At 38.8% G+C, this 25,132-nt stretch overlaps 1 protein-coding gene across 5 annotated transcripts in view; it reads right to left on the reverse strand.

Moving 5' to 3' along the window:
- The window catches only part of ATRX (ATRX chromatin remodeler), a 275,833-nt gene that overhangs the window by 137,043 nt on the left and 113,658 nt on the right, over positions 1-25,132 (reverse strand). For all 5 annotated transcript variants that reach the window (XM_029929461.1, XM_029929463.1, XM_029929459.1 and 2 more), the window contains 2 exons: positions 17,055-17,157; positions 13,426-13,668 (listed from right to left, as the gene is read on the reverse strand). In XM_029929461.1, coding sequence (XP_029785321.1) covers positions 13,426-13,668; positions 17,055-17,157 — 346 coding nt within the window. The remainder of the gene's footprint in view (positions 1-13,425; positions 13,669-17,054; positions 17,158-25,132) is intronic.

A 25,132-nucleotide genomic window follows, 5' to 3' on the forward strand; every position in this document is an offset into this window, starting at 1 on the left:
AAATAGGCAGGGGAGCGCCACTCCCTGTCAGAGGAGAAGCCAGAAGATCAAAGATCAACCACCTGCAGGCAGGGTAGTATCAGCCCCTCAGGCGCTGTGCTAAAACACTTTAGTCTGGTTCCTCTTTTACTCCAGCCTTAATCCCTTAACCCTGTTTCCTAGCAACCGACCTAGGTCAGCTGCCTTGTTTTCCCGCCTTAAAACCTTTATAAGATATGGGTGTTTTCTCAATAAAAAGAAGAGGCTTAATCGAAATCGTGTGTTGTGACTTCACTCTCTGTGCGTCCCCCTTCCTGCCCTTTCTCTCCCTCTCTCAGGAAAAGAACCCGCGACGATTCTCCGCCCTGCCGGTCGGGGCGGACGAAACAGGTACCACCAAACACCGGGGATGAGCGCGTGGGGACCTGGCATCAGTTAAGACAGCCAGTTATAGCACTAAACACATACACTAATAGGAAATAAGGCCACAAACCAAGAACTTAACTTTACAACATAAAGAGGCAAAAAAAGAGAACAAAATAAACCCAAACTGCTAAATGGAAGGACATAATTAAGATTAGAGCAAACAAAAATAAAACAGACACTAGGGGAAAAAAAGAAAACCAACATAACCAAAAGTTGTCACTTAAAAAAATTAAATACTCATAAATATTTAGAATGACTAAGACAAAAAGAGAGAACTGAAATTGTTATAATCTGAAATAAAAGAGGGGGCATTACTAGCACAACTTTACAGAAATAAAAACAGAGGGAGGAAGACTTAAATTGGTGAAGAAATAGGGGGACATGGATTTTCTTCGTCCCTCAAACACAGCTGTACTGAGGTCAGATTACTTGGAACACCCGGGAAATAGAAATGCGAAGCGAGAGAAAGATCTCCAAAGTTGGAGGGAGACAGCTTGGTAAGAGCAAAGTGCATGGATGTGAATTGGGGGAGATAAAATGGCATAGCCACTAAAGGGAGGAAACCCTTTCTGTGGAGAGACAAAAGGGAGAGAAAGAGAGAGAGGCTGTGAAAGTGTGGCATTGAGTTACCACAAGAAGAAAACCTCTCTGGATCACTGTCTGGGAAATGAGAAGCACGGAGCATGGCACTCCTTTTTTTTGCAAACAGCCTTTGCAGCTGACTTTTGAGGTTTTATAAGTGCATGACTTTCTCCAGAGCATAGCTGTGGCCCATGCACCTGGTGAGGAGGGAGCTGGCCTCAGAGTGCATAGCAGGGTGTAGGAGTCCCCGGCGCACACTGGGAAAGAACAGTCCCCTTGCTGGTGTACTTTTGGCAGGAGTCTTTATTTGCCTCCTCAAAGATAAAAAAAAGTCCCTGTAGATACCAGCCAAAGGTCTTTCATCAGCAGAGTGGAGAGACTCTACACTGGAGGAGGGGTGCAGATCCACACCGTGCTGGATCCTTTAAGACTTCGGGTTGTCGGGTCGACGGGATGGCTCAATTGGTTAAGCTTCCGACTTCGGCTCAGGTCATGATCTCACTCATGATCTCACAGTTTGTGGGTTCAAGCGCCGCATCAAGCTCTGTGCTGACAGCTAGCTCAGAGCCTAGAACCTGTCTTCAGATTCTGTATCTCCCTCTCTGTCTAACGCTCCTCTGCTCACACACTCTCTCTCTGTCTCTCAAAAATAAATTTAAAAAAATACCTAAAAAATGACTTCGGGTTATTGGGTTGTGAATCCGAGCCATACGATCCAAGGAGATGGCACAGGAGAGTTTTGGAGCAGGAGGAGCTGACTGCTCTCACTACACTGTGAGGGCTGCCTAGACAGTGTAAACAAAGATCTCGGAACCGGGAAGGAGAGTTTGGTGTAATGTCATATTCCCCTGCACAGTGCCCCCTCTGCCCCCGTGGAGGTGGGACCCGCTTACATCAAACCCTGCCCCTCTGTGCTTGCCAACAGTTTATTTACTGGGGAAAGACTGAGTCTGACCCAGGCCACCCAGCTGTCTCCAGACCAGAAAGCCATCACTCCCAGGCACCAACAGATAACCCTTTTCTCTCTCTTTTTTTTCTTTTTGGAATCAGCCTCCTAGTTTCTAATTTATTGTCATTTCTTTTTATCATTTTTTTAAAAATCAGGGTTTTTATTCTTTCCTTTTCCCCTTTTCTCTTCTCTTCTGCTTTTTTTCTTCTTTTTATTGCATGAAATCAGCCTTCTAGTTTTTTGATTCTCTGGTTGGTTTTCATTTCTCCCCTCTCCTTTTTCTCTTATTTTTTCGGATTAGGTTTCCATATAGTTTTTTTCTTTTGTTTTGTTGATGTGGTGTATCACATTAATGGATTTGCGAATACTGAACCAGCCTTGTAACCCAGGAATATATCCCACTTGATCATAATGGATATTTCTTTTCATATGCTGTTGAATTCGGTTTGCTAGTATCTTGTTGAGTATTTTTGCATCCCTATTCATTAAAGATACTGGCCTATAGTTCTCTTTTTTCGTTGGGTCTCTGCCTGGCTTAGGTTTCAAAGTGATATGTGCTTCGTAGAATGAGTCCAGGAGTCTTCCTTCCATTTCTATTTTCTGGAATGACTTGAGAAGCATGGGTGTTAACTCTGCTTTAAATGTCTGGTAGAATTCCCCTGGGAATCCATCCGGCTCTGGGCTTTTATTTTTTGGGAGATTTTTGATAACTGATTCGATTTCTTCACTGGTTATGGGTCTGTTCAGATTTTCTATCCCTTCCCAACTGAATTTTGATAGTGCATGTGTGTTTAGGAATTTGTCCACTTCTTCTAGATTGTCCAGTTTGTTGGCATATAATTTTTCATAGTAATCTCTGATGATTGCTTGTATTTCTGAGGGATCTGTTGTAATGGATCCATTTTCCTTCATGATTTTGCCTATTTGAATGTTCTCTCTTTTCTTTCTGACTAACTAGAGGTTTATCAATTTTGTTTATTTTTTCAAAACACTAACTCTTGATTTCATTGATCTGTTCAATTGTTTCTGTAGATTCTATCTTGTTTAATTCTGCTCTGATCTTTATTATTTCTTACCTTTTTTTTTTGCCCAGGATTACTTCAACAAACAAGTCAAAACACATCTAGTTAACAGTCCAAACACTCCACTACTGCAAGCAAGGAGGATCTCTGCAGAGGACTGACCAGTGGGATAGAGCAGCGAAAACACAACAACAGATGCAAACAACATGTACCAGAAACACTTCCTGGAATGCCAGGACACTTTTCCAAAGACATCCAGATGGCTAAATAACACATGAAGATGGTCAAAATCTCTCATCATCAGGGAAATACAAATCAAAACCACAATGAGATACCACCTCACACCCGTCAGAATGGCTAAAATTAACAACTCAGAGGGTGCCTGGCTGGCTCAGTAGATTAAGCGTCTGACTCCAGCTCCGGTCATGATCTCACAGTTCCTGAGTTGGAGCCCTGCATCTGGCTCTGTGCTGACAGTTCAGAACCTGGAGCCTGCCTCAGATTCTGTATCTCCTTCTCAGTCTACCCCTCCCACATTTGCTTGCTGTCTCAAAAAAAAAATAATTAATTTAAAAAATAAATCAAATAAAATTAACAGCTCAGGAAACAATAGATGTTAGCAAGGATGTGGAGAAAGGGGAAGCCTTTTACACAGTTGGTGGAAATGCAAACTGGTACAGCCACCTTGGGGAGTAATATGGAGATTCCTCAAAATATTAAAAACACAACTACCCTAGTACCCAATTGTACAACTACGTATTTACCTAAAGGATATAAAAATGCCTATTCAAAGAAGCACATGCATGCCAATGTTTATTGCAGTGCTACCAACAATAGCCAAATTATGGAAAGAGGTCAAATGTTCACTGACTGATTAATGGATAAAGAAAATGTGGTATACATATACAATGTACTTCCCACCAGCATCTCGCAATTAAGGAAGGGCTGAAGCCAAAGGTCTCTGAACCACAAGAGTCTGGGAGGAAAAGAGATGGGAGTCCACTAAGAAGACAGCCTCAGAGGTGTGTGATTGCAAACTGGGGAAGATAAAAACGGACCGGGACATGGAGGCCTGGAGGCATGGAGGAGAGGGAGCCCCTTCTGCGGAGGGACAAAGGGAAGAGAAAGAGCAGCTATGGAATCTTAAAATGAACTCTGGAGAAGAGAAAAACCTTAGCCTGGGACAGAGAGGGATCCTATCATCCCATATCTAATTGCAGAGCTTTCAGGAAGAGAGACCCTATCATTAATTGCAGAGCTTTCTTTGGGCTGGGTGCCCCAGTCCCAGACATTTCTTCTGAGATAGACGGTATGCAAGGGACACAGTCGACATCAGGAACAACCGGTCCCGTGATCGATCCCGTGCTGGGATCCCTGCTAGGAAGTGCCCCAGCTTGTAGGAATAAATTTCAGGTGGTATAATTAACGCGCAGGGAGGAAGAGCTGAAAACGCAGCTGGGTGTGGGACATACAACAGTGCCCACCTTGGCTGCGCCCCTGTCACAGTGAGATCAGACCCAGAGGAGTGTTCTGGAACACCTGATTTGAGAAGGGACTGGGGGGGGTCGCCATTTGTCTCCCCAAAACCACGAAGGCGGGGCCTCAGGGAATGCCCCAAGGACCCACAGAGGAAGCAGGACCGGCGTACACCAAATCATGCCCAACTACACTGGGGAGTTGCTTTTTTTTTTTTTTTTAATTACCAGAGCCCAGATAGATACTTCAGAAATACCCCCTCTTCCAAGACCATCAGTGATGCAGTGCTGTGATTAACTCTAGATCAATTCATGCTATTCATATATATTCTGCCTTATCTCATTCTTCACTCTCCCCTCCTCTGGACTAGTTATTCTGGTTATAGGTTTCCTTAAACAGGCATATTTAGTCCATTTTCTTCATACATATTCTATACCTCTTTCATTACCTTCCTTTCACTCTCTCTGAAATAATCAGAATATACTGTTTCTCAGGGTAACATTATCTTTGTTTGCTTTCTTGGCCTCCCCTCCTGCCGTATTCTCCTTTTTCTCTCTCTGAATTAAGCCTTTTGGTTTCTCTGCCTGGTAAATATTCAATCTCTCTTTCTACCCAACCCTGACAATTCTCTCTTTGTATATGCTCTCCCATATGCACTGCTTCCTCCCTTCTCTTTATTTGTAGGTGCAATTTCTGGTTTTATGCTTTTAGACTGGGCTTTGTCTTTTTCTGTTTTCTGGGGGGTTTTTTTTGTCTTTTCTCGTCTTTTTTCCTTCTTCTTCTCTTCGGTTTGCTTGTTTGCTTGATGTGTTGTGTGTTTGCGTGCTTTTGTTCTCTGTCTGTCTGTTTTCCTCTCCAGGGCTATTTCAATAAACAAGCCAAAGTAAACATGGTGGAGAGTCCCAAATAACACTATGAGTAGGGAAATAAAATAACCAAAGTCTCAATAAGAGAGACCAAGGGACACAATTAAAAGAACACTTCCTGAACAGACCAGCCCTGGAGAATCTATAAGCCTCATTTAATATAGCAATACTTGCACATAAAAAACACATAAAAAGCTTCTAAAATGGACAAGAGACAGAAAGCTAGCCAAAATGATAAAATGGAAAAACTTTCCCCAAGAGAAATTCCAGGAAGATGTGACAGCTAAAGAATTGGTCAAACAGAAATAAGCAACATAACTGAGCAAGAACTTAGAACAAGAGTCATAAAATTAATTGCTGGTCTTGAAAAAGGCACAGAGGACAACACAGACACTACTACTACAAAGATTATGGATCTTAAAAATAGTTATTATGAATTTAAAAATGCTAAAAATGAGGTGCATAATAAAATGGAGGCTACCACTGCACGGTCTGAAGAGACAGAGAGAAAAATAGGTGAAATAGACGATATAATTATCAAAAAAGAGGAAGCCAAGAAAAGAAAGATAAATTGATCCAGGAGCATGAAAGGAGAATTCGAGAAGTGACTGATGCAATCAAACAGAACAATATCTGTATCACAGGAATTCCAACAGAAGAAGAGAGAGAGAGAAAAGACTGGAGGGATACCTGAACAAACTATAGCCAAGCACATCGCCAATCTGTGGATAGAGACACTGAAATCCAAGAGACACAGATACTCTCCTCAGACGTAACTTGAATCGACCTTCAGCACAACATACCATAGTGAAACTGCTAAAATAAGGACAAAGAGACAACTATGAAAGCAACTAGGGACAAAGGGCCCTAACATACAAAAGGAACACATCAAGGTAGTAACAGACCTACCTACTGAAATTTGGAAGGCCAGAAAGCAATGGCAGGAAATCTTCAATGCAATGGACAGGGGAAATATGCAGCCAAGAATACTTTATCCAGCAAGCCTGTCATTCAGAATTAAAGGAGAGATGAAGATTTTCCCAAACAAACAAAAATTGTAGGAATTCATCACCACTAAACCAGCTCTACAAGAAATCCAATGGGTGACTCTATGGGGAAATGATGCAAGGAAAAAAAGATACAAGAGATACCACTACATGCATGAATCCTACAGAGAACACAAGGACTCTAAACCCGTATTTCTCAATAATAACAATGAATTTAAATGGACTAAATGCTCAAGTCAAAACATATAGGGTAGCAGAATGGATTTAAAAAAAAAAAAACCAAAAACATCTATTTGCTATCTATAAAAGATTCACATTAGACCTGAGGACACCTTCACATTGAAAGTGAGGGGATAGAGAATTATCTACCATGCAGCTGGAATTCAAAAGAAAGCTTGAGTAGCTATACTTATATCAAACAAACTGGACTTTAAAGTTAAGGCAGTAAAATGAGATGAAGAAAGAAATTATAAAATAATTACATGGTCTATGCATCAAGAAGAGCTAACAATTATAAACGTCTACGCACAGAATTCAGGAGGACCCAAATAAATAAAACAAACACAAACATAAGCAATCTTATTGATAAGAATGTGCTAATTGCAGGGGACTTTAATACTCCACTTACAGTAATGGAAAGATCAAAAAGACAGAAAATCACTAAAGAAACCAAAGACCTAATGGACGTGACAGATATATTCAGAACTCTACATCCTGAAGCTATGGAATTCACATTCTTCTCAAGTGTACATGGTACATTCTCCGAGAGCGCACATACTGGGTCAAAAATCTGCCCTCAATAAAAACAAAACGCCTGAGATCATACCATGCACACTTTCAGATCACAATGCTATGAAACTTGAAATCAACCACAGGAAAAAGTCTGGAAAATCTCTAAAAACATGGAGGTTAAAGAACACCCTACTAAAGTACAAATGGGACACTTGGGTAAAAAGAGAAAAAAAATTAAAAATATATGGGAAAAAAATGAAAATGAAAATATAACAATCCAAACGCTTTGTGATACAGCAAAGGCAGTCCTAAGAGGAATGTACATTGAAATCCAGGCCTATTTCAAGAAACTAGAAAAAGGACAAATTCAAAATCTTACAGAGCACCTAACGAACTAGAAGGGGAGCAGCAAGAGCACCCCAAATCAAGCAGAAGAAGAGAAATAATAAAGAACAGGACAGAAGTAAACAATACAGAATCCAAAAAAACAGTTGAACAGATCAATAGAACCAAGAGTTGTTTCTCTGAATAAATAAACAAAATTGATAAACCTCTAGCCAGACTTCTCAAAAAGAAAAGAGAGAGCAACCAAATAGACTAAATCATGAATTAAAATGGATTTATAAAAATGAGACCCTGAGAAATACAAGCAATTATAAGAGAATGCTATGAAAAATTATATGCCAACAAACTGGACAACCTAGAAGAAATGGGCATATTCCTAAACACACACAAACAACCAAAATTAAAACGGGAAGAGACAGAGGATCTGAACAGACTCTTAACTAGTGAAGAAACTGAATCAGTTATCAAAAATCTCCCAACATTAAGAGCCTGGGGACACACGGCTTCCCTGGTGAATTCTACCACACATTAAAATCAGAGTTAATATCCATTCATCTCAAGCTGTTCCAAAAAAAAGGAAGGAAAACTTCCGGACTCATTCTACAAAGCCAGCATAACGTTGATAAGCAAACCAGATAGAGACCCAGCCAAATAAGAACTATAGGCCAATATCCTTCATGAATACGGATGCCAAATTTCTCAACAAGATACTAGCAAATCAAATTCAACAGCACATAAAAAGAATTATACATCATGATCACGGGGGATTCATTCCTGGGTTACAGGACTGGTTCAACCGTCCCAAATCCATCAATGTGATACATGACATTAACAAAACAACAGATAAAAACCATATGATCCTGTCGATATATGCAGCAAAAGAATTTGAGAAAAGACAGTATCCCTCCTTTTTAATAAATTTTTTAATGATTTATTTATTTTTTAAAGAGAGAGAGACAGTGTGAGCAGGGGAGGGTCAGAGAGAGAGGGAGACACAGAATTTGAAGACAGGCTCCGGGCTCTGAGCTATCTGGCAGCACTGAGCCTGGCATGGAGCTGAAACCCATGAATTGCAAGATCATGATCTGAGCCAAAGCCAGACGCCCAACGGACTAAGCCACCCAGGTGCCCCCAGCATCATTTCTTAATAAAAATCCTTAAGTCGGGATAGAAGTAACTTACTTAAGCATCATAAAAGCCATTTATGAAAAGCCCAGAGCTAATATCATCCTCAATAAGGAAAAACTGAGAGACTTCATCAAGATCAGTAACACGACAGGGATGTCGACTTTCACGAGTGTTGTTTAATATAGTGCTGGAAGTCCTAGCATCAGCAGTCAGACATCAAAAGGAAACAAAAGGCATCAAAATTGGCAAAGATATGACAAACTTTCACTTTTCACAGAGAAAATGATAGTCTACATGGAAAACCCGACAATCCACCAGAAGCCTACCAGAACTGATCCATGTATTCAACAAAGTTGTAGGGTACAAAATCAAAGTACAGAAATCAGTTGTGTTTTTATACATCAAAAATGAAGCAACAAAAAGAGACATCAAGAAACTGATCCGATTCACAATTGCACCAAAAACTATAAAATATCTAGAAATAAAGCTAACCAAAGGTGTAAAAGATCTATATGATGAAAACTATAGAAAACTTATGAAGAAAATTGAAAAAGACCCACCAAAGAAATGGAAAAACATTCCATGCTCATGGATCAGAAGAATAAACATTGTGAAAATGTCAACACTACTACCCAAAGAAATCTACATACTCAACGCCATCCCAATCAAAATTACACCAGCATTCTTCACAAAGCTAGAACAAACTATCCTAAAATTTGTATGGAACCACAGAAGACCCTGAATAACCAATGTAACATTGAAGAATAAACCAAAACGGGAGGCATCACAATCCCAGACTTTAGCCTCTACTACAAAGCTATCATCATCCAGACAGTATGGTATTGGCACAATCATTGACACATAGACCAATGAAATTGAATAGAGAGCCCAGAACAGGACCCACAAGTGCATGGCCAATCAGTCTTTGACAAAACAGGAAGGAGCATCCAATGGAAAAAAGATAGCCTCTTTAACAGATGGTGCTAGGAAAGGTGGACAACAGCATGCAGAAGAATAAAACAAGACCACTTTCTTACACCATCCACAAAAATAACTCAACAAGGATGAAGCACCTGAATATGAAACAGGAAACCATTAAAACCCTAGAGAAGAAAGCAGGAACCAACATCCTTAAACTCAGCAATTTCTTACTGGAAACATCCCCAAAGGCAAGGAAATCAAGAGAAAAATATAAACTACTGGGACCTCATCAGGATAAAAAGCTTTTGCATGGCAAACAATAAAACTAATAGGCAACCAATGGAATGGGAAAAGATAGTTGTAAATGACGTATCAGATAAAGGGCTAGTATCCAAAATCTACAAGGAACTCACCAAACTCCACACCCAAACAACAATTATCCAGTGATGAAATGGGCAGAAGACCTGAATAGACACTTCTCCAAAGAGGACATCCAGATGGCCTACAGGCACATGAAACAATGCTCACTGTCACTCATCATAAGGGAAATACAAATCAAAACTACACTGAGATACCACCTCACACCTGTCAGAGTGGCTAAAATGAACAAATCAAAAGACTATAGATGCTGGCGAGGGTGTGGAGAGACGAGCACCCTCCTACACTGTTGGTGGCAATGTAAACTGGTACAGCCGCTCGGGAAAACAGTGTGGAGGTTCCTCAAAAAACTATCAATAGAACCCCCCTAGGACCCAGCAATAGCACTGCTAGGGATTTACCCAAGGGATACAGGAGTACTGATGCATAGGGGCACATGTATCCCAATGTTCACAGCAGCACTGTCAACAATAGCCAAATCATGGAAAGAGCATAAATGTCCATCAACTGATGGATGGGTCAAGAAGATGTGGTTTATATATACAATGGAATACTTCATGTCAATGAGAAAGAATGAAATCTGGCCATTTGTATCAACATGGATGAACTCCAGGGTGTTATGCTAAGTGAAATCAGTCAGGCAGAGAATGCCAGATACCATATGTTTTCACTCATAAGTGAAACAGGAGGAACTTAACAGAGGACCATGGGGTTGGGGAAGCGGGAAAAATAGTTAAGGGGAAGGAGGGAGGCAATGAGACTCTTAAATACTGTGAACAAACTGAGGGCTGATTGGAGCGGGGCAGAGAGGAATTGGTTGATGGGCATGGAGGAGGCACCTGTTGGGATGAGCACTGGGTGTTATATGGAAAGCAACCTGACAATAAACGATAAAAAAAAAAAAACCACACACAGAGGGAGGTACCCTTAGAGACTCTCAACTATGGAGAATAAACTGAGGGTTGCAGTAGAGGAGGTGAGTGGAGGGATATGCTAAGTGTGATAGACAGTAAGGAGGGCACTTGTAATGTGCATTGAGTTTCATGATAAATCACAAAATTATACTCCTGAAACCAATACTACACTAAATGTTATCTAATTTGAATTTATAGGAAATCTAGCAAGGACAAGAAAGAAAAAAATACCATGAACAATGGTACAACAATAAAATAAATAAACCTGGTTCGTTCCTGGGTTTTGGCACCAAAAGAAAAATAAATAAATAACCTAGATGAAATGGAAAAACTTCTAGGAACACAATCTTCCTCAAGAAAAAGTACAAAGGAAAATAAAATCAGTATAGACTGATAAACTAGTAAGAACACTGAATCAGTAATCACAACCTCCAACAAGGAAAAGCCCAGGACCAGATGGTTTCCTTGATGAATTCTGCCAACCATTTCAAAAATAATTAATGCCAATCTTTCTCAAAGTCTTACAGATTCTGTATAAGTACAGATTTAAATCCTCAACAAAATTCTAGCAAATCAAATTCGGCAGCATATTAACATGATTGCTCAATGTGGGAAAGTGAGAACTCTTCATGACATTGTATTAGGAATCATATCTTCAATATGACACCAAAAGCAGAGGCAATGAAATGAAAAAATAGGCAAAGTGGACTTCATCAAAATTTATGACTTTTGTGTAAAGGACACATAATAAATCATTAAAGGTAAACCATAAACCAGGAGAAATTACTGTAAGTCACATATATGATAAGAGAGTAATATCCAGAATATATGAAGAACTCCCACAATTCAACAATAAAAACACATTTTAAAATCATGCAAAAACTCGAGTCGAGTAGACTTTTCCTCGGATAGACCAAGATGCATGTAAAAATATATGCTCAATATCATTAGTCATAAAGGAAATGCAAATTAAAGCCATAAGACATTACTTAATATCCATTACCAAAAAAAAAAAAAAGGCAAAGCAAATTGTTGGTGAAAATGTGGAGAAATCGGGAACTTGTATGCAGTGCTGGTGGGAACAAATAATGATGCAGCTGTTGTGGAAAGTAGTACAGCAATTCTTCAAAAAATTACATCCAGAATTACTTTAAGTTCCAGCAATTCAATTTCTGTACATATATGCAAAGGAATGGAAAGAACATGGATATCTGTATACTCATGTTTATAACAGCATTATTCACAATAGCCAAAAGGTGGAAGAAACCCAAGTATCTACCAATAGATAAATAGATAAATAAAATGTGTATATGTATACATTATTCATCCTTAGAAAGGAGTGGAAGTCTGTTAATATAAAATGGATGAATCTGGAAAACATTATACCAAGTGAAATAAGTTGGACAGAAAAAGGACAAATATTTTATGATTCCATGTATAGGAGGTACCTAGGACAAGAAAATTCACAGAGACACAAAGTAGGAGAAAAGTAAAAGTGGCTAAGGACGTGAGAGAATGGGGTTTATTTTTAAGTGGGTACTGGGTTTTCTTTAAGGAAAATGGCAAGGTCATGAAAAAGGACGGTGGTGATGACTGCCCAACATTGTGAATTTACTTCAAATAGTTAAAATAGTAAGTAATTAAAAAAAACCAAGCACAACAGAAGTTATTCCAATATGTAACAGGATACTCCAATTTAGTGAAAAATGTTCAAACTAAATGTTCTTCAAAAGAGGATTTGAAAAAGGGAGGAGTGACAGTACTCCATCCATTCAACAGGTAAGTTATGCCACAGTTAAGGTCAGAGACATGTAAAACTTTCCAGACCTCTATATCCAACAGTTTATAGAATATATTGGGGCCAGTGAAAATACACGATAGAAATTTGACAAGCAAAGTTCAGAATATAGGAAATTCTACATAAATAATCTAGCTATTTAAACAAATGTACTAAGAAAGAAAAAGAGAAAAAGGGAAGTTTAAGATTTAAAACAGACATGCAAGGCATAACATTTAAATGCAACATAACATGTAGTAAGAATTTCTTAAGATCCTGATACATACCAACTATTTTTTTAAAAAACACTAATATGTTTATGAGGAAAATGAAGAAATATGGGGTGTTAACTAGATATTTGATGATATCATGGAATGTCAATGTTTAAGATTAATGATACCATACTAATATCTAAATGGTACTTATCTTTTGACAGTATATTCTGAACTATATATAGACAGAATGATACGATTTTTGAGAATTCATGAAAATAATATGCAGAAAAAAGAATAGATGAAACAAGATTGGCCATGTGTTGTTAACTGCTGAAGTTGGTAAGTGTTAGTACATGAAGATTTCTAATACTATTCCCGCTGCCTATATATCTGCTTGAAAACTATTACAATGAAGAATTAAAATCCTTTATGAATTTAAGCAATAATCTTTAAACATTTTTCTACCCCATATAAAACACTATCACTTTGGTAATCATTCAAGAATTTCATATTTTTCCATGTACCTAATTACATTAATATGGCCCAAGAAAGATTTTTAACCTGCATAAAATACTGCTAATAGAGAAAAGCAACCATAATTAAAAATCTGTAGGGATTACAACATTCTATTCTTAAAATACTGAGATATATATGCATATATATATATGAAACTCATGTTTTTTGAAATCATAAATAAAACTGGTTTACCTCTCTCAATTTTTCTCGTTCACGTTCCCTCTCAGCAATACGTTTTCGCCTCTCTTCCTCTTCCTTAAGAGCATTTTGTGTTTCAGTTCTTAGCTTATCATCTTTAAGAATCTTACGAATTTTCTTTCTGCCTTTTCCAGGAGACTTGGAATCATCATTTTCATCTTCTTCTTCTTCTTCGTCTTCTTCTTCTTCATCTTCATCTTCATCTTCATCTTCATCTTTATCTTCTTCAGAATTACTCTATGGAATTTAAATGATGAGAGATAAATACCACAAAGTTGTCTGATTGATCCATTTCACAGTCCAATAATTAATATACCAAGAAAAGTTAAAAGAAAACATACTGAAAAGTTTTAGAATTATACTTTGCTAAAAGGAAGGGCATTAATTGAAAGCAACTCAGAAAGGAAGGCAAAGGACTAGAACAGATATTTCTACAAAGATATAGAAATATCCAATAATCCTGTGAAAAGATGTTCAACATTACTTGTAATTAGGGAAATTTAAATAAAAACCACAAGGGTGTCTGGATGGCTCAGTCGGTTAAGTGTTAGACGTCACATCTCAGGTCATGATCTTACAGCTTGTGAGTTTGAGCCCCGTATCAGGCTCTGTGCTAGAGTCTGCTGTGGATTCTGTCTCCGTCTCTCTCTGCCCCTCCCCGACTCACATTCTCCCTCTCTCTCCTTCTCTCCCTCTCACCCCCCCCTCTAACCCTCTCAAAAATAAATAAACATTAACAAAAGTTTTAATAAATAAATGAATCAAAACCACAAATAAGATACTATCTTGCAACTATTAGGAAGACTATTTTTTTTCAACTTCTATTTACATTATTTATAGATTTCAGACCAGTCAGGAATTGCTTGGGAAGATGGAATATTTACTAAATCTCTTTTTTTTAATAGTTTATTTTCAAATTGGTTTCCATGTAACACCCAGTGTTCTCCCCACAAGTGCCCTCCTCCATGACCACTACCCCCTTCCCTCGCTCCCCCTCCCCCTTCAGACCATGGTTCGTTTTCAGTATTCAATAGTCTCTTATGATTTGTGTCCCTCTCTCTCCCCAACTCTCTTTCCCCCTTCCCCTCCCCATGGTCCTCTGTTAGGTTTCTCCTGTTAGACCTATGAGTGCAAACATATGGTATCTGTCCTTCTCTGCCTGACTTGTTTCGCTTAGCATGACACCCATGAGGTCCATCCACTTTGCTACAAATGGCCAGATTTCATTCTTTCTCATTGCCATGTAGTACTTCATTGTATATAAATACCACATCTTCTTGATCCATTCATCAGGTGATGGACATTTAGGCTCTTTCCATGATTTGGCCGCTACGAACATTGGGGTGCATGTGCTCCTATGCATCAGCATTTCTGTATCCCTTGGGTAAATCCCTAGCAGTGCTATTGCTGGGTCATAAGGGGAGTTCTAACGATAGTTTTTTGAGGAACCTCCACACTGTTTTCCAGAGTGGCTGCACCAGTTTACATTGCCACCAACAGTGTAGGAGGGTGCCCATCTCTCCACATCCTCACCAGCATCTATAGTCTCTTGATTTATTCATTTTAGCCACTCTGACTGGCGTGATGTGGTATCTCAGTGTGGTTTTCATTTGTATTTCCCTGATGATGAGTGACGCTGAGCATTGTTTCATGTATCTGTTGGCCATCTGGATGTCCTCTGTGGAGAAGTGTCTATTCAGGTCTTCTGCCCATTTCTTCACTGGATTATTCACATATTTGGGTATGGAGTTTAGTGAGTTCCTTGTATACTTTGGATACTAGCCCTTTAACTGATATGCCATTTGTCACTATCTTTTCCCATTCTGTTGGTTGCCTGTTAGTGTTTTTGATTGTTTCCTTTGCCTTGCAGAAGCTTTTTATCTTGATGAGGTCCCAGTAGTTCATTTTTGTTCTTGATTCCCTTGTCTCTGGGGATATGTCTAGGAAGAAATTGCTGTGATTGACGTCTAGGAGGCTACTTCCTGCTTTCTCCTCAGGGGTTTTTATGGTTTCCTGTGTCACATTCAGATCTTTTATCCATTTTGAGTTTATTTTTGTGGATGGTGTAAGAAAGTGGTCTAATTTCATTTTTCTACATGTTGCTGTCCAGCTCTCACAGTACCACCTGCTAAAGAGGCTGTCTTTTTTCCATTGGATACTCTTTCCTGCTTTGTCAAAGATTAATTGGCCATACACTTGTGGGTCCAGTTCTGGGTTCTCTATTCTATTCCATTGGCCCATGTGTCTGTTTTTGTGCCAATACCATACTGTCTTTCTGATGACAGCTTTGTAGTAGAGGCTAAAGTCTTGGATTGTGATGTCCCCCATTTTTGTTTTCTTCTTCAATATTACTTTGGCTATTAGAAGTTTTTTTAATAAAAACAAAATAACAAGTGTTGGTGAGGATGTAGAAAATTGGAAGCCTAATACACTGGGTTAACAATGTGATGGTGCCTCAAAAAGTTAAATATAGAATTACCACATGACCCAGCAATTCTGTACCTTGGATTTTAACCAAAATTAAAAGCAGGTACTCAAATATTTCTATACGCAAATTTACAACATTATTCATAATAGCCAAAGATGGAAATAACCCAAATGTTCATCAATGAATAGATAAGCAAAATTATATATATATATACGTATGTATATATATGATGGGAATATTATTTAACCTTAAAAAGAAAGGAAATTCTGATACATGCTAAAACATGGATGTACCTTGAAAACACTGTCAGTGAAATAAGCCAGACACAAAAAGACAAATATTGTATCACTCCACTTATATGCAGTACTTAAAAGAGGGAAATTCATAAACAAAGAAACTGGAATATGTTACAAGAGCCTAGATCCAGAGCTATCAATTGTGACTATGATTAAGACCACTGAAATGTACAATTAAAAATGCTTAAAAAGGTTCATTTAAAAACAGGGGTGCCTTGGTGGTTCAGTCTGTTAAGCGTCCAACTTTGGCTCAGGTCATGACTTCATAGTTCCTGGGTTAGAGCCTCACATCGGGCTTTGTGCTGACAGCCTGGAGACTACTTCAGATTCTGTGTCTCCCTCTCTCTCTCTGCCCCTCTCCTACTTGTACTCTGTCTCTCTTGTTCTCAAAAATAAACAAACTTTGAAAAAGAGATTAAAAAGAAAACAGAATACATGAACCACACACACACACCTGGGAGAATAGTGTTGACAGAATGAAACATATTACAGAGAACTTGTACTTTACATAATCCGGATTATATATAAGAAATATCAATTGGCTAACGTTGCTGGAAGAAGTTTACTCACACGAGTCATTATTCAGGATAAAATGTTTTATGTCTTCAGAAAATAGAACACTTCTCATCAACTTTATAGTTGATATAGTTTACATTTTTTACCCGAAAATGTAATTATTAAGAGCAACTTAAAATTTCCGTCAGATTTAAAGAACAGAAAAAATTAATAATAATATATTGTACTACTGTTGACATATGGAAGTCAATCCTTCCACAACTGTTAAAATGTAAATAAACCAGTAAAATTAAACTAATAAATGGAATACAAAAGAAGTAGTAACATTTATACTACAATCTATGGTGCCAGTTATGATTCAGGCACAGAATTAATGTCATTACCTTATTTTCACTGGATGAGTCTTCTTGAACCTTAATGCGTCGCCTTTTCTTTTTCTGTTTATAACTCCGCTGATTTTCTTCCAACTCTGCTTTCTTTGCAGACCTAAAGAACATTTAAAATGAAAAATAAAATATTTCGGGAATTTCCTTAAATTAATTGTATAAATTATATGTAATTAATTATATACTATTTTACTTTTTAATTTTTTTTGAGAGTGTGCTGGAGTTAGAAAGAAACAGAGGGAAACGGAGCGAATGTTAAGCAGGTTACATACACAGTCTAGACCCCAACCCAGGGCTCAGTCTCACAACCATAAGATCATGACCAGAGCTAAAATCAAGAGTTGGACACTTAACTGACTGAGCCACTCAGGGGACCCTAATTAAATACTATTTTAGAACATATTTTTCTTTATGTACAAAAATCTTCACTAGATTCAAAAGGATAACCCTTATTTCAAATCCAATAATCAACATCTTAAGTTATTCAGAGTCATAAGATGGATGATTCCTTTAGAAATATAAATAGCCAACATACAAATAAAAAGTATTTACCATCTCTTATGGAAAAAAAGGCAGATTATAAAAGCTAGATACTGTTTTCTTAAAATGAGCTCACCAACATTAAAAAAAAGAAGACAGTAAAAACAACTTTTGACAAAAAAAAGTACTTGGGGTGTAGAAATTGGTATTATAAAGTTACATACATAATTTAAGGCAGTAAATTCCTGGCATAAATAACAGACACACACATCAATGAAAGAAATGTGAGTCCAGAAATAAAATATTACATTTGTGATGAACTGATTTTCCACAAGCTGTCAAGACAACACAACAGGTAAAACACCACCTTGTGGTGTCAAGACAATGCAACAGGTAAAACACCATCCTTTAATGTTTATTTTTGAGAGAGAGAGAGCACAGGAGAAGGGGAGGGATAGAGAGAGGGGGAGTCACAGAATTTGAAGCAGGCTCCAGGCTCTGAGCTGTCAGCACAGAGCCCAATACAGGGTCCGAACTCATGACCTGAACCAAAGTCAGATGCTTAAGTGACTGAACCACCCAGGTGCCCCTAAAGCACCATCTTTTAGATAAATGATACTGGGGCGCCTGGGTGGCTCAGCTGGTTAAGCATCTGACTCCCTCAGGTCATGATAGACATATCCTGCTGGGGGGGAGGGTGGCATGGGAAGGAAAAAACTGACCTGTATAAGACATTTTGAAAATACATATGACAGGAGAGAGCTAAGATGGCAGCATAGTACCAGGACCCTAGGCTTGCCTTATTCCTCAAAGACAGCTAAATAACTATAAAATCATTCTAAATAGCCAAGAAATTGACCTGAGGACTGATAGGACAAACAACACAACTAAAGAGAGAAGAGGCCACATTCAAGAAAATAGGCAGTTCTAAGGTGTCGTTTGGGGGAGAGACGGACTGCTCATGCTGCACAGGGGAGAGGGAGTCCTGGTCAAAGAGAAAGGAGACTGGATTGAACAGGGATACACACAAGAACAACACTTCCCCCAAAGCCATTGGTGGGAAAATGAGAGAGGCTGATTTTCTTGAGTTTTTGCAACCAGCAGGCTCAAAGACTGGAGTAGTCTAGGTGGGTGGGTTTGGCTAGAATAGAGATTAGAGTGCATTGTCCTACTCCTGGACAGAAAGCAGGCAAGCAACCCTGATGCTGTCTGTTCCACAACAGTACAATCTATGCATGGGGAGACACTGTTCCCTCTTTTTAGAATGTATTTGTGAGAGGTGGCATTATTCTGTAAGGCAAAATGAGCCAGCAGGCACCATTCCCTTAAGCCACACCCCTCAACATAGGTACAGAGAAACCTGCTGAGGGCAGCTTAAACAGACACTGGCTATTTGGCCTTCTTTGCTTAAAATCCCACTCCCTGCTCTCTGGCACAGCAGCACTTCTGGGTGAAACCTGCATCATTCCCCTCCAGAGAAACCCTCCTACAGAAGACCAGTGCAGGTATCCACTGTACGAGGTTCCTAAAGTTTTGAGTTTAAAGTAGCAGATGATCTGAGAAACATCTACTATGCATGAGTGGAAATCATTTGTTCTTCTGGGAGGGCTTCCCTCAGACAAGCCAGTATGGACTCCAACTGGATGGTGCCATTTCCCTCCCCACCCTTGGCATTAACCAACTTCAGGAAACAATATGGCACCAATACTAGCTGCCTAACCTACATACACCAAATCCTATCCCCTTGTGCTACACTGGTACTGCTTATCTCAGACAAGTCTGCCTAAGGACCAGTGAACTGGGCTCCTACATGAAAAGACCAGTAAACACACATTCATACACCACATCTACTGACCACGGAGCTCTGCAAAGCTTCAGTTCTAGTGGAAATACCATCAAGTCTCTTTTAGATAGTAGCCCACAGAACACCTACTTAAAACTCGCCACATTCTGACCAAGGTCCCAACACTACTCACACCAGGGAAAGAGAACCTCTGCAGAGGAGTAAACTGAGGAATAAAGCAGAGACACTTCCTGAAGTGCCAGGTCCTAGACATTAAATGACCTGTTTTTCATGAACCGATTACTCAGGAAGAGGAAATCTAACAGATTTTCTAACACACAGAAGACAGAGACCTAAAGAAAATGTCTACACAGAGTAATTAATCCCAAAAGAAAGAATAAGAAAAGGTCTCAGACCGTCCTTTATCTTCGGCTGTCTCTGTCCCCCCGCCTTCTTTTTTTCCTTTCCTGTCCTCTCATTTCTGTTCTTTGTTCTTTCCCTTTTTGGTTTGCTTGTTTACTTGATCTGTCTGTGCGTTTTCATGCTTTTGTTCCCTGTGTGTAGTTTTCCTTTTCAGGACTACCTCAAAAAACAAGCTAAAGCACACATGGTAGAGAGTCCCAAATACCACTAGGTAGGGAAATAAATTAATCAGAGGCATAACAAGAGAAACTGAGAGACATCATTAAAAGAACATCTCCTGAAAAAACAAGCCTTGGATAGTCAAAGAGCCCTTTTAAAAAAATTTTAGTGTTTTATTTATTTTTGATACAGAGAGAGACAGAGCATGAGAGGGGGAGAGGCAGAGAGAGAAGGAGACAGAACCGGAATCAGGCTCCAGGCTCTGAGCTAGCTGTCAGCACAGAGCCTGACGCGGGGTTCGAACCCACGAACGTGAGAGCTGACCTGAGCCGAAGCCGGAGACTTAACCAACTGAGCCACCCAGGCGCCCCCAAAGAGCCCTTGTAATGTTTTTTTTTTTAATTTATTTTTGATACAGAGAGAGACAGAGCATGAGAGGGGGAGGGGCAGAGAGAGAAGGAGACACAGAACCAGAAGCAGGCTCCAGGTTCTGAGCTAGCTGTCAGCACAGAGCCCGACGCGGGGCTCGAACCCACGAACGTGAGATCTGACCTGAGCCGAAGCCGGAGACTTAACCGACTGAGCCACCCCGGCGCCCCAGAGCCCTTTTAAACAGAGCATTACTAACAGACGCACAGTGCCAAAAGACCTTTTAAAACTGACGAGAGACAGAAAGCTGACCAAAATGACCAAACAAAAGAACGCTTCTCTAAAGAAATTCCAGGAAGAAATTACAGCTAAAGAACTGCTCAAAACAAACACAATCAACATAACTGAATAGAATTTAGAACAACTGTCATAAAATTCATCTCTGGGCTTGAAAAAAGCATGGAAGCCAACAAAAAAAGCTATTGATATAAAGACGAAGGACCATCAAAAGGCTGTCAATGAGGTAAATAATAAAATGGAGGCTGCCACTGCATGGATTGAAGAAACAAACAGGAGATTAGGTAAATAAGAATACAGTATAGCAAAAGAGGAAGCCAACAAAAAGAGAGATAAATTGATCCAGGACCACAAAAGGAGAATCTGAGACCTGAGTGATACAATCAAACGGAACAATATCTATATCATAGGAGTTCCTGAAGAAGAAGAGAAAAAGGTCCTGAAGGGGTGATGAATCAAATTATAGCCAAAAAAAACTTCTCTAATCTGGGGAAAGAAAAAGACACTGAAATTCAAGAGGCACATCAAACTCCCCTAAGATGTAACTTGAACCATCCTTCGGCATAATATATCATTGGGAATCAGGCAAAATATAAAGATAAAGAGAGAATTCTGAAAGCAGCTAGGGATAAAAGGGCCCTAACATACAAAGGAAAACCTACCAGAGTGGTTATAGACCTATCTATTGAAACTTGGCAGGCCAGGAAGGAATGGCAGGAAATCGTCAATGTGATGAACAGGAAATATGCAACTAAGAATTCTATATCCAGCGAGCCTGTCATTCAAAATAGAAGGAGAGAGAAAGGTGTTCCCAAATAAAGAAAAACTGAGAGAATTCATCAGCACAAAACGAGTGCTACAAGAAATCCTCAGAGGGACCCTATGAGAGAAAGGTAGCAAAGAACATTAGACACCAGAGACATCAATACAAACATGAACTCTACAGAGAACACAACAAATCTAAACCCACATTTTTCAATAATAACATTGAATATAAATGGACTGAATGCTCCAATCAAATGACACCGAGTAGCAGAATGGATAAAAGCCCAAAATCCATCTATTTGCTATCAACAAGAGACTCACCTTAGACCTGAAGACACCTTCAGATTGAAAGTAACGGAATGAAGAAATATCTATCATGTAACTGGAAGTCAAAAGAAAGCTGGAGTACTCATACGTATATCCGACAAACTGGACTTTAAAGTAAAGGCAGTAACAAAAGATGAAGAAGGATATAATAATTACAGGGTCTCTACATCAGGAAGAGCTAACGATTATAAACATCTATGTGCCAAATTCGGGAGCAACCAAATACACAAAACAACTAATCACAAACAGAAACAATCTTATCAATAAGAATGTGCTAATTGCAGGGGACTTTTAATACTCAACTTAAAATAAAAGATAGGTGAACCAGACAGAAAATCACTAAAGAAACAATGGACCTGAATGACACAGTGTAGCAGATGGAATTGATAGATATATTTAGAACTGTGCATCCTGAAGCTAGGAAATTCATCTTCTCCTCGATTGCACATAGCACATTCTCCAAGACAGATCACATGCTGGGGCATAAAACAGCCCTCCATAAATACAAACGCACTGAGATCATATCATGAACACTTTCATTAACAATGCTATAAAACTTGAAATCAATCACAGGGGAAAGTCTGGAAAACCTCCAAAAACGTGAAGGTTAAAAACCACCCTACTAAAGAATGACTGGGCCAATCAGGTGATTAGACAAGAAATTTAAAAATATATGGGAACAAATTAAAATGAAAATACAACAATACAAACATTCTGGGACGCAGCAAAGGCAGTCCTAAGAGTAAAGTGTATTGCAATCCAGGCCTATTTCAACAAACTAAAAAAAGCACAAATTCAAAATCTAACACAGCACCTAAGGAAACTAGAAAGGGAGCAGCAAGAGCAACCCAAACCCAGCAGAATAAGAGAAATAATAAAGATCAGAGCAGAAATAAACAATATAGAACCAAAAAAAAAAAAAAACCCAAATGAACAGATCAATGAAACCAAGACTTGGTTTTCTGAAAAAATAAACAAAATTGATAAACCTCTAGCTAGGCTCTTCAGAAAGAAAATAGAGAACACCCAAATAGAGAAAATCATGAATGAAAACGGATCTGTTACAACAGATCCCTCAGAAATACAAGCAATCATCAGAGATAACTATGGAAAATTATATGCCAACAAACTGCACAATCTAGAAGAAATGGACAAATTCCTAAACACACATGAACTACCAAAGTTCAAACGGGAAGAGACAGAAAATCTGAACAGACCCATAACCAGTGAAGAAATCAAATCAGTTATCAAAAATCTCCCAACGAATAAAAGCCCAGGGCCGGATGGATTCCCAGGGGAATTCTACCAGACATTTAAAGCAGAGTTAACACCCATGCTTCTCAAGTTATTCCAAAAAATAGAAATAGAGGGAAGACTTTCAGACTCATTCTGCGAAGCAAACATCACTTTGATTCTCAAACCAGACAGAGACCCAACAAAAAAAGAGAACTACAGGCCAAGATCCTTAATGAATACACGTGCAAAAATACTCAATAAGATACGAGTAAATCGAATTCAACAGCACATAAAAAGAATTATCCAACAGGATCAAGTGGGATTCACTCCTGGGTTACAAGGCTGGTTCAATATTCACAAATCCATCAATGTGATACACCACATTAACAAAAAAAAGAGAAAAACCATATGATCCTCTTGATAGATACTGAAAAAGCATTTGACAAAATACAACATCCCTTCTTAATAAAAACCCTCAAGAACATCGGGATAGAAGGAACTTACTTGTGCATTACTAAGCAATTTATGAAAAGCCCACAGCTAATATCATCCCTAATGAGGAAAAACAGACCTTTCCCCCTGTGATCAGGAACACAACAGGATGTCCACTCTCACCACTGTTGTTTAACATAATGCTGGAAGTCCTAGTGTCAGCAATCAGACAACAAAAGGAAATAAAAGAATCGGCAAAGAAGTCAAACTTTCACTTTTCACAGATGACATGATATTCTCCATGGAAAACCCAATCAACTCCACCAGAAGCCTTCCAGAACTGATCCATGAATTCAGTAATGTTGCAGGGTAAAAAATCAGTGTACAGAAATTGGTTGCATTTTTATACACCAATAATGAAGCAGCCAAAAGAGAAATCAAGAAAATGATCCCATTCACAATTGCACGAAAAACCATTAAATACCTAGGAGTAAACATAACCAAAGATGTAAAAGCCCTGTATGCTGAAAACTATAAAAAGCTTATAAAAGAAATTGAAGAAGACACAAAGAAATGGAAAAACATTCCATGCTCATGGATTGGAAGAATAAACATTGTGAAAATGTCATTATTACCCAAAGCAATTTACACATTCATTGCAATCCCCATCAAAATTGCACCAGCATTCTTCTCAAAGCTAGAACAAACTATCCTAGAATTCTTATGGAACCTCAAGAGACCTCAAATAGCCAAAGTAATGTTGAAGAAGAAAACAAAAATGGGATGCATCACAATCCCAGACTTTAGCCTCTACAACAAAGCTGTCATCATCAAGACAGTATAGTATTGGCACAAAAACAGACACATAGACCAATGGAATAGAATAGATAACTCTGAATTGGACCCACAAATGTATGGCCAATTAATCTTTGACAAAGCAGGAAAGAGTATCCAATGGAAAAAAGACAGCCTCTTTAACAGGTGGTGATGGGAGAATTGGATAGCAGCATGGAGAAGAATGAAACTAGACCACTTTCTTACACCGTACACAAAAATCAACTCAAAATGGATGAGGGACCTGAATGTGAGACAGGAAACCATAAAAACCTTAAAGGTGAAAGTAGGAAACAGCCTTCTTGACCTCAACTGCAGCAATTTCCTAGTCGATACATCCCCAGAGATAAGGGAATCAAGAACAAAAATGAACTACTAGGACCCCATCTAGATAAAAAGCTTCTGCACTGCAAAGGAAACAATCCAAAAAACTAACAGGCAACTGCAGAATGGGAAAAGAGAGTGGCAAATGGCATATCATATAAAGGGCTAGCATCCATAATCTACAAGGAACTCACCAAAGTCCACACCTGAAAAACAAATAATACACTGAAGAAATAGGCAGAAGACACGAATAGACACTTCTCCAAAGAAGACATCCAGATGGCTAACAGACACATGAAATGATGCTCGGCATCACAGAAGGGAATCCCTTTTGCACTATTGGTGAGAATGCAAACTGCTTCAGCCACTGGCAGAAAAGTATGAGGTTCCTCATAAAAACTACATAAAACTACCCTGCTACCCAGCAATTGCACTATTAGGCATTTACCCAAAGGATACAAAAATATAAATTTGAAGAGTTATATGCACCCTGATGTTTGTTACAGCATCATCAATAAGGAAATTACGGAAACAGCCCAAATTTCCATCAACTGATGAATCAATAAAGAAGATGAGGGGAGGGGAGCGCCTGGGTTGCTCAGTCACTTAAGCATCCAACTCTTGATTTCATCTCAGGGTACGTGGG

Source organism: Suricata suricatta, chromosome X, assembly GCF_006229205.1.
Source record: "Suricata suricatta isolate VVHF042 chromosome X, meerkat_22Aug2017_6uvM2_HiC, whole genome shotgun sequence".
NCBI lineage: Eukaryota > Metazoa > Chordata > Mammalia > Carnivora > Herpestidae > Suricata > Suricata suricatta.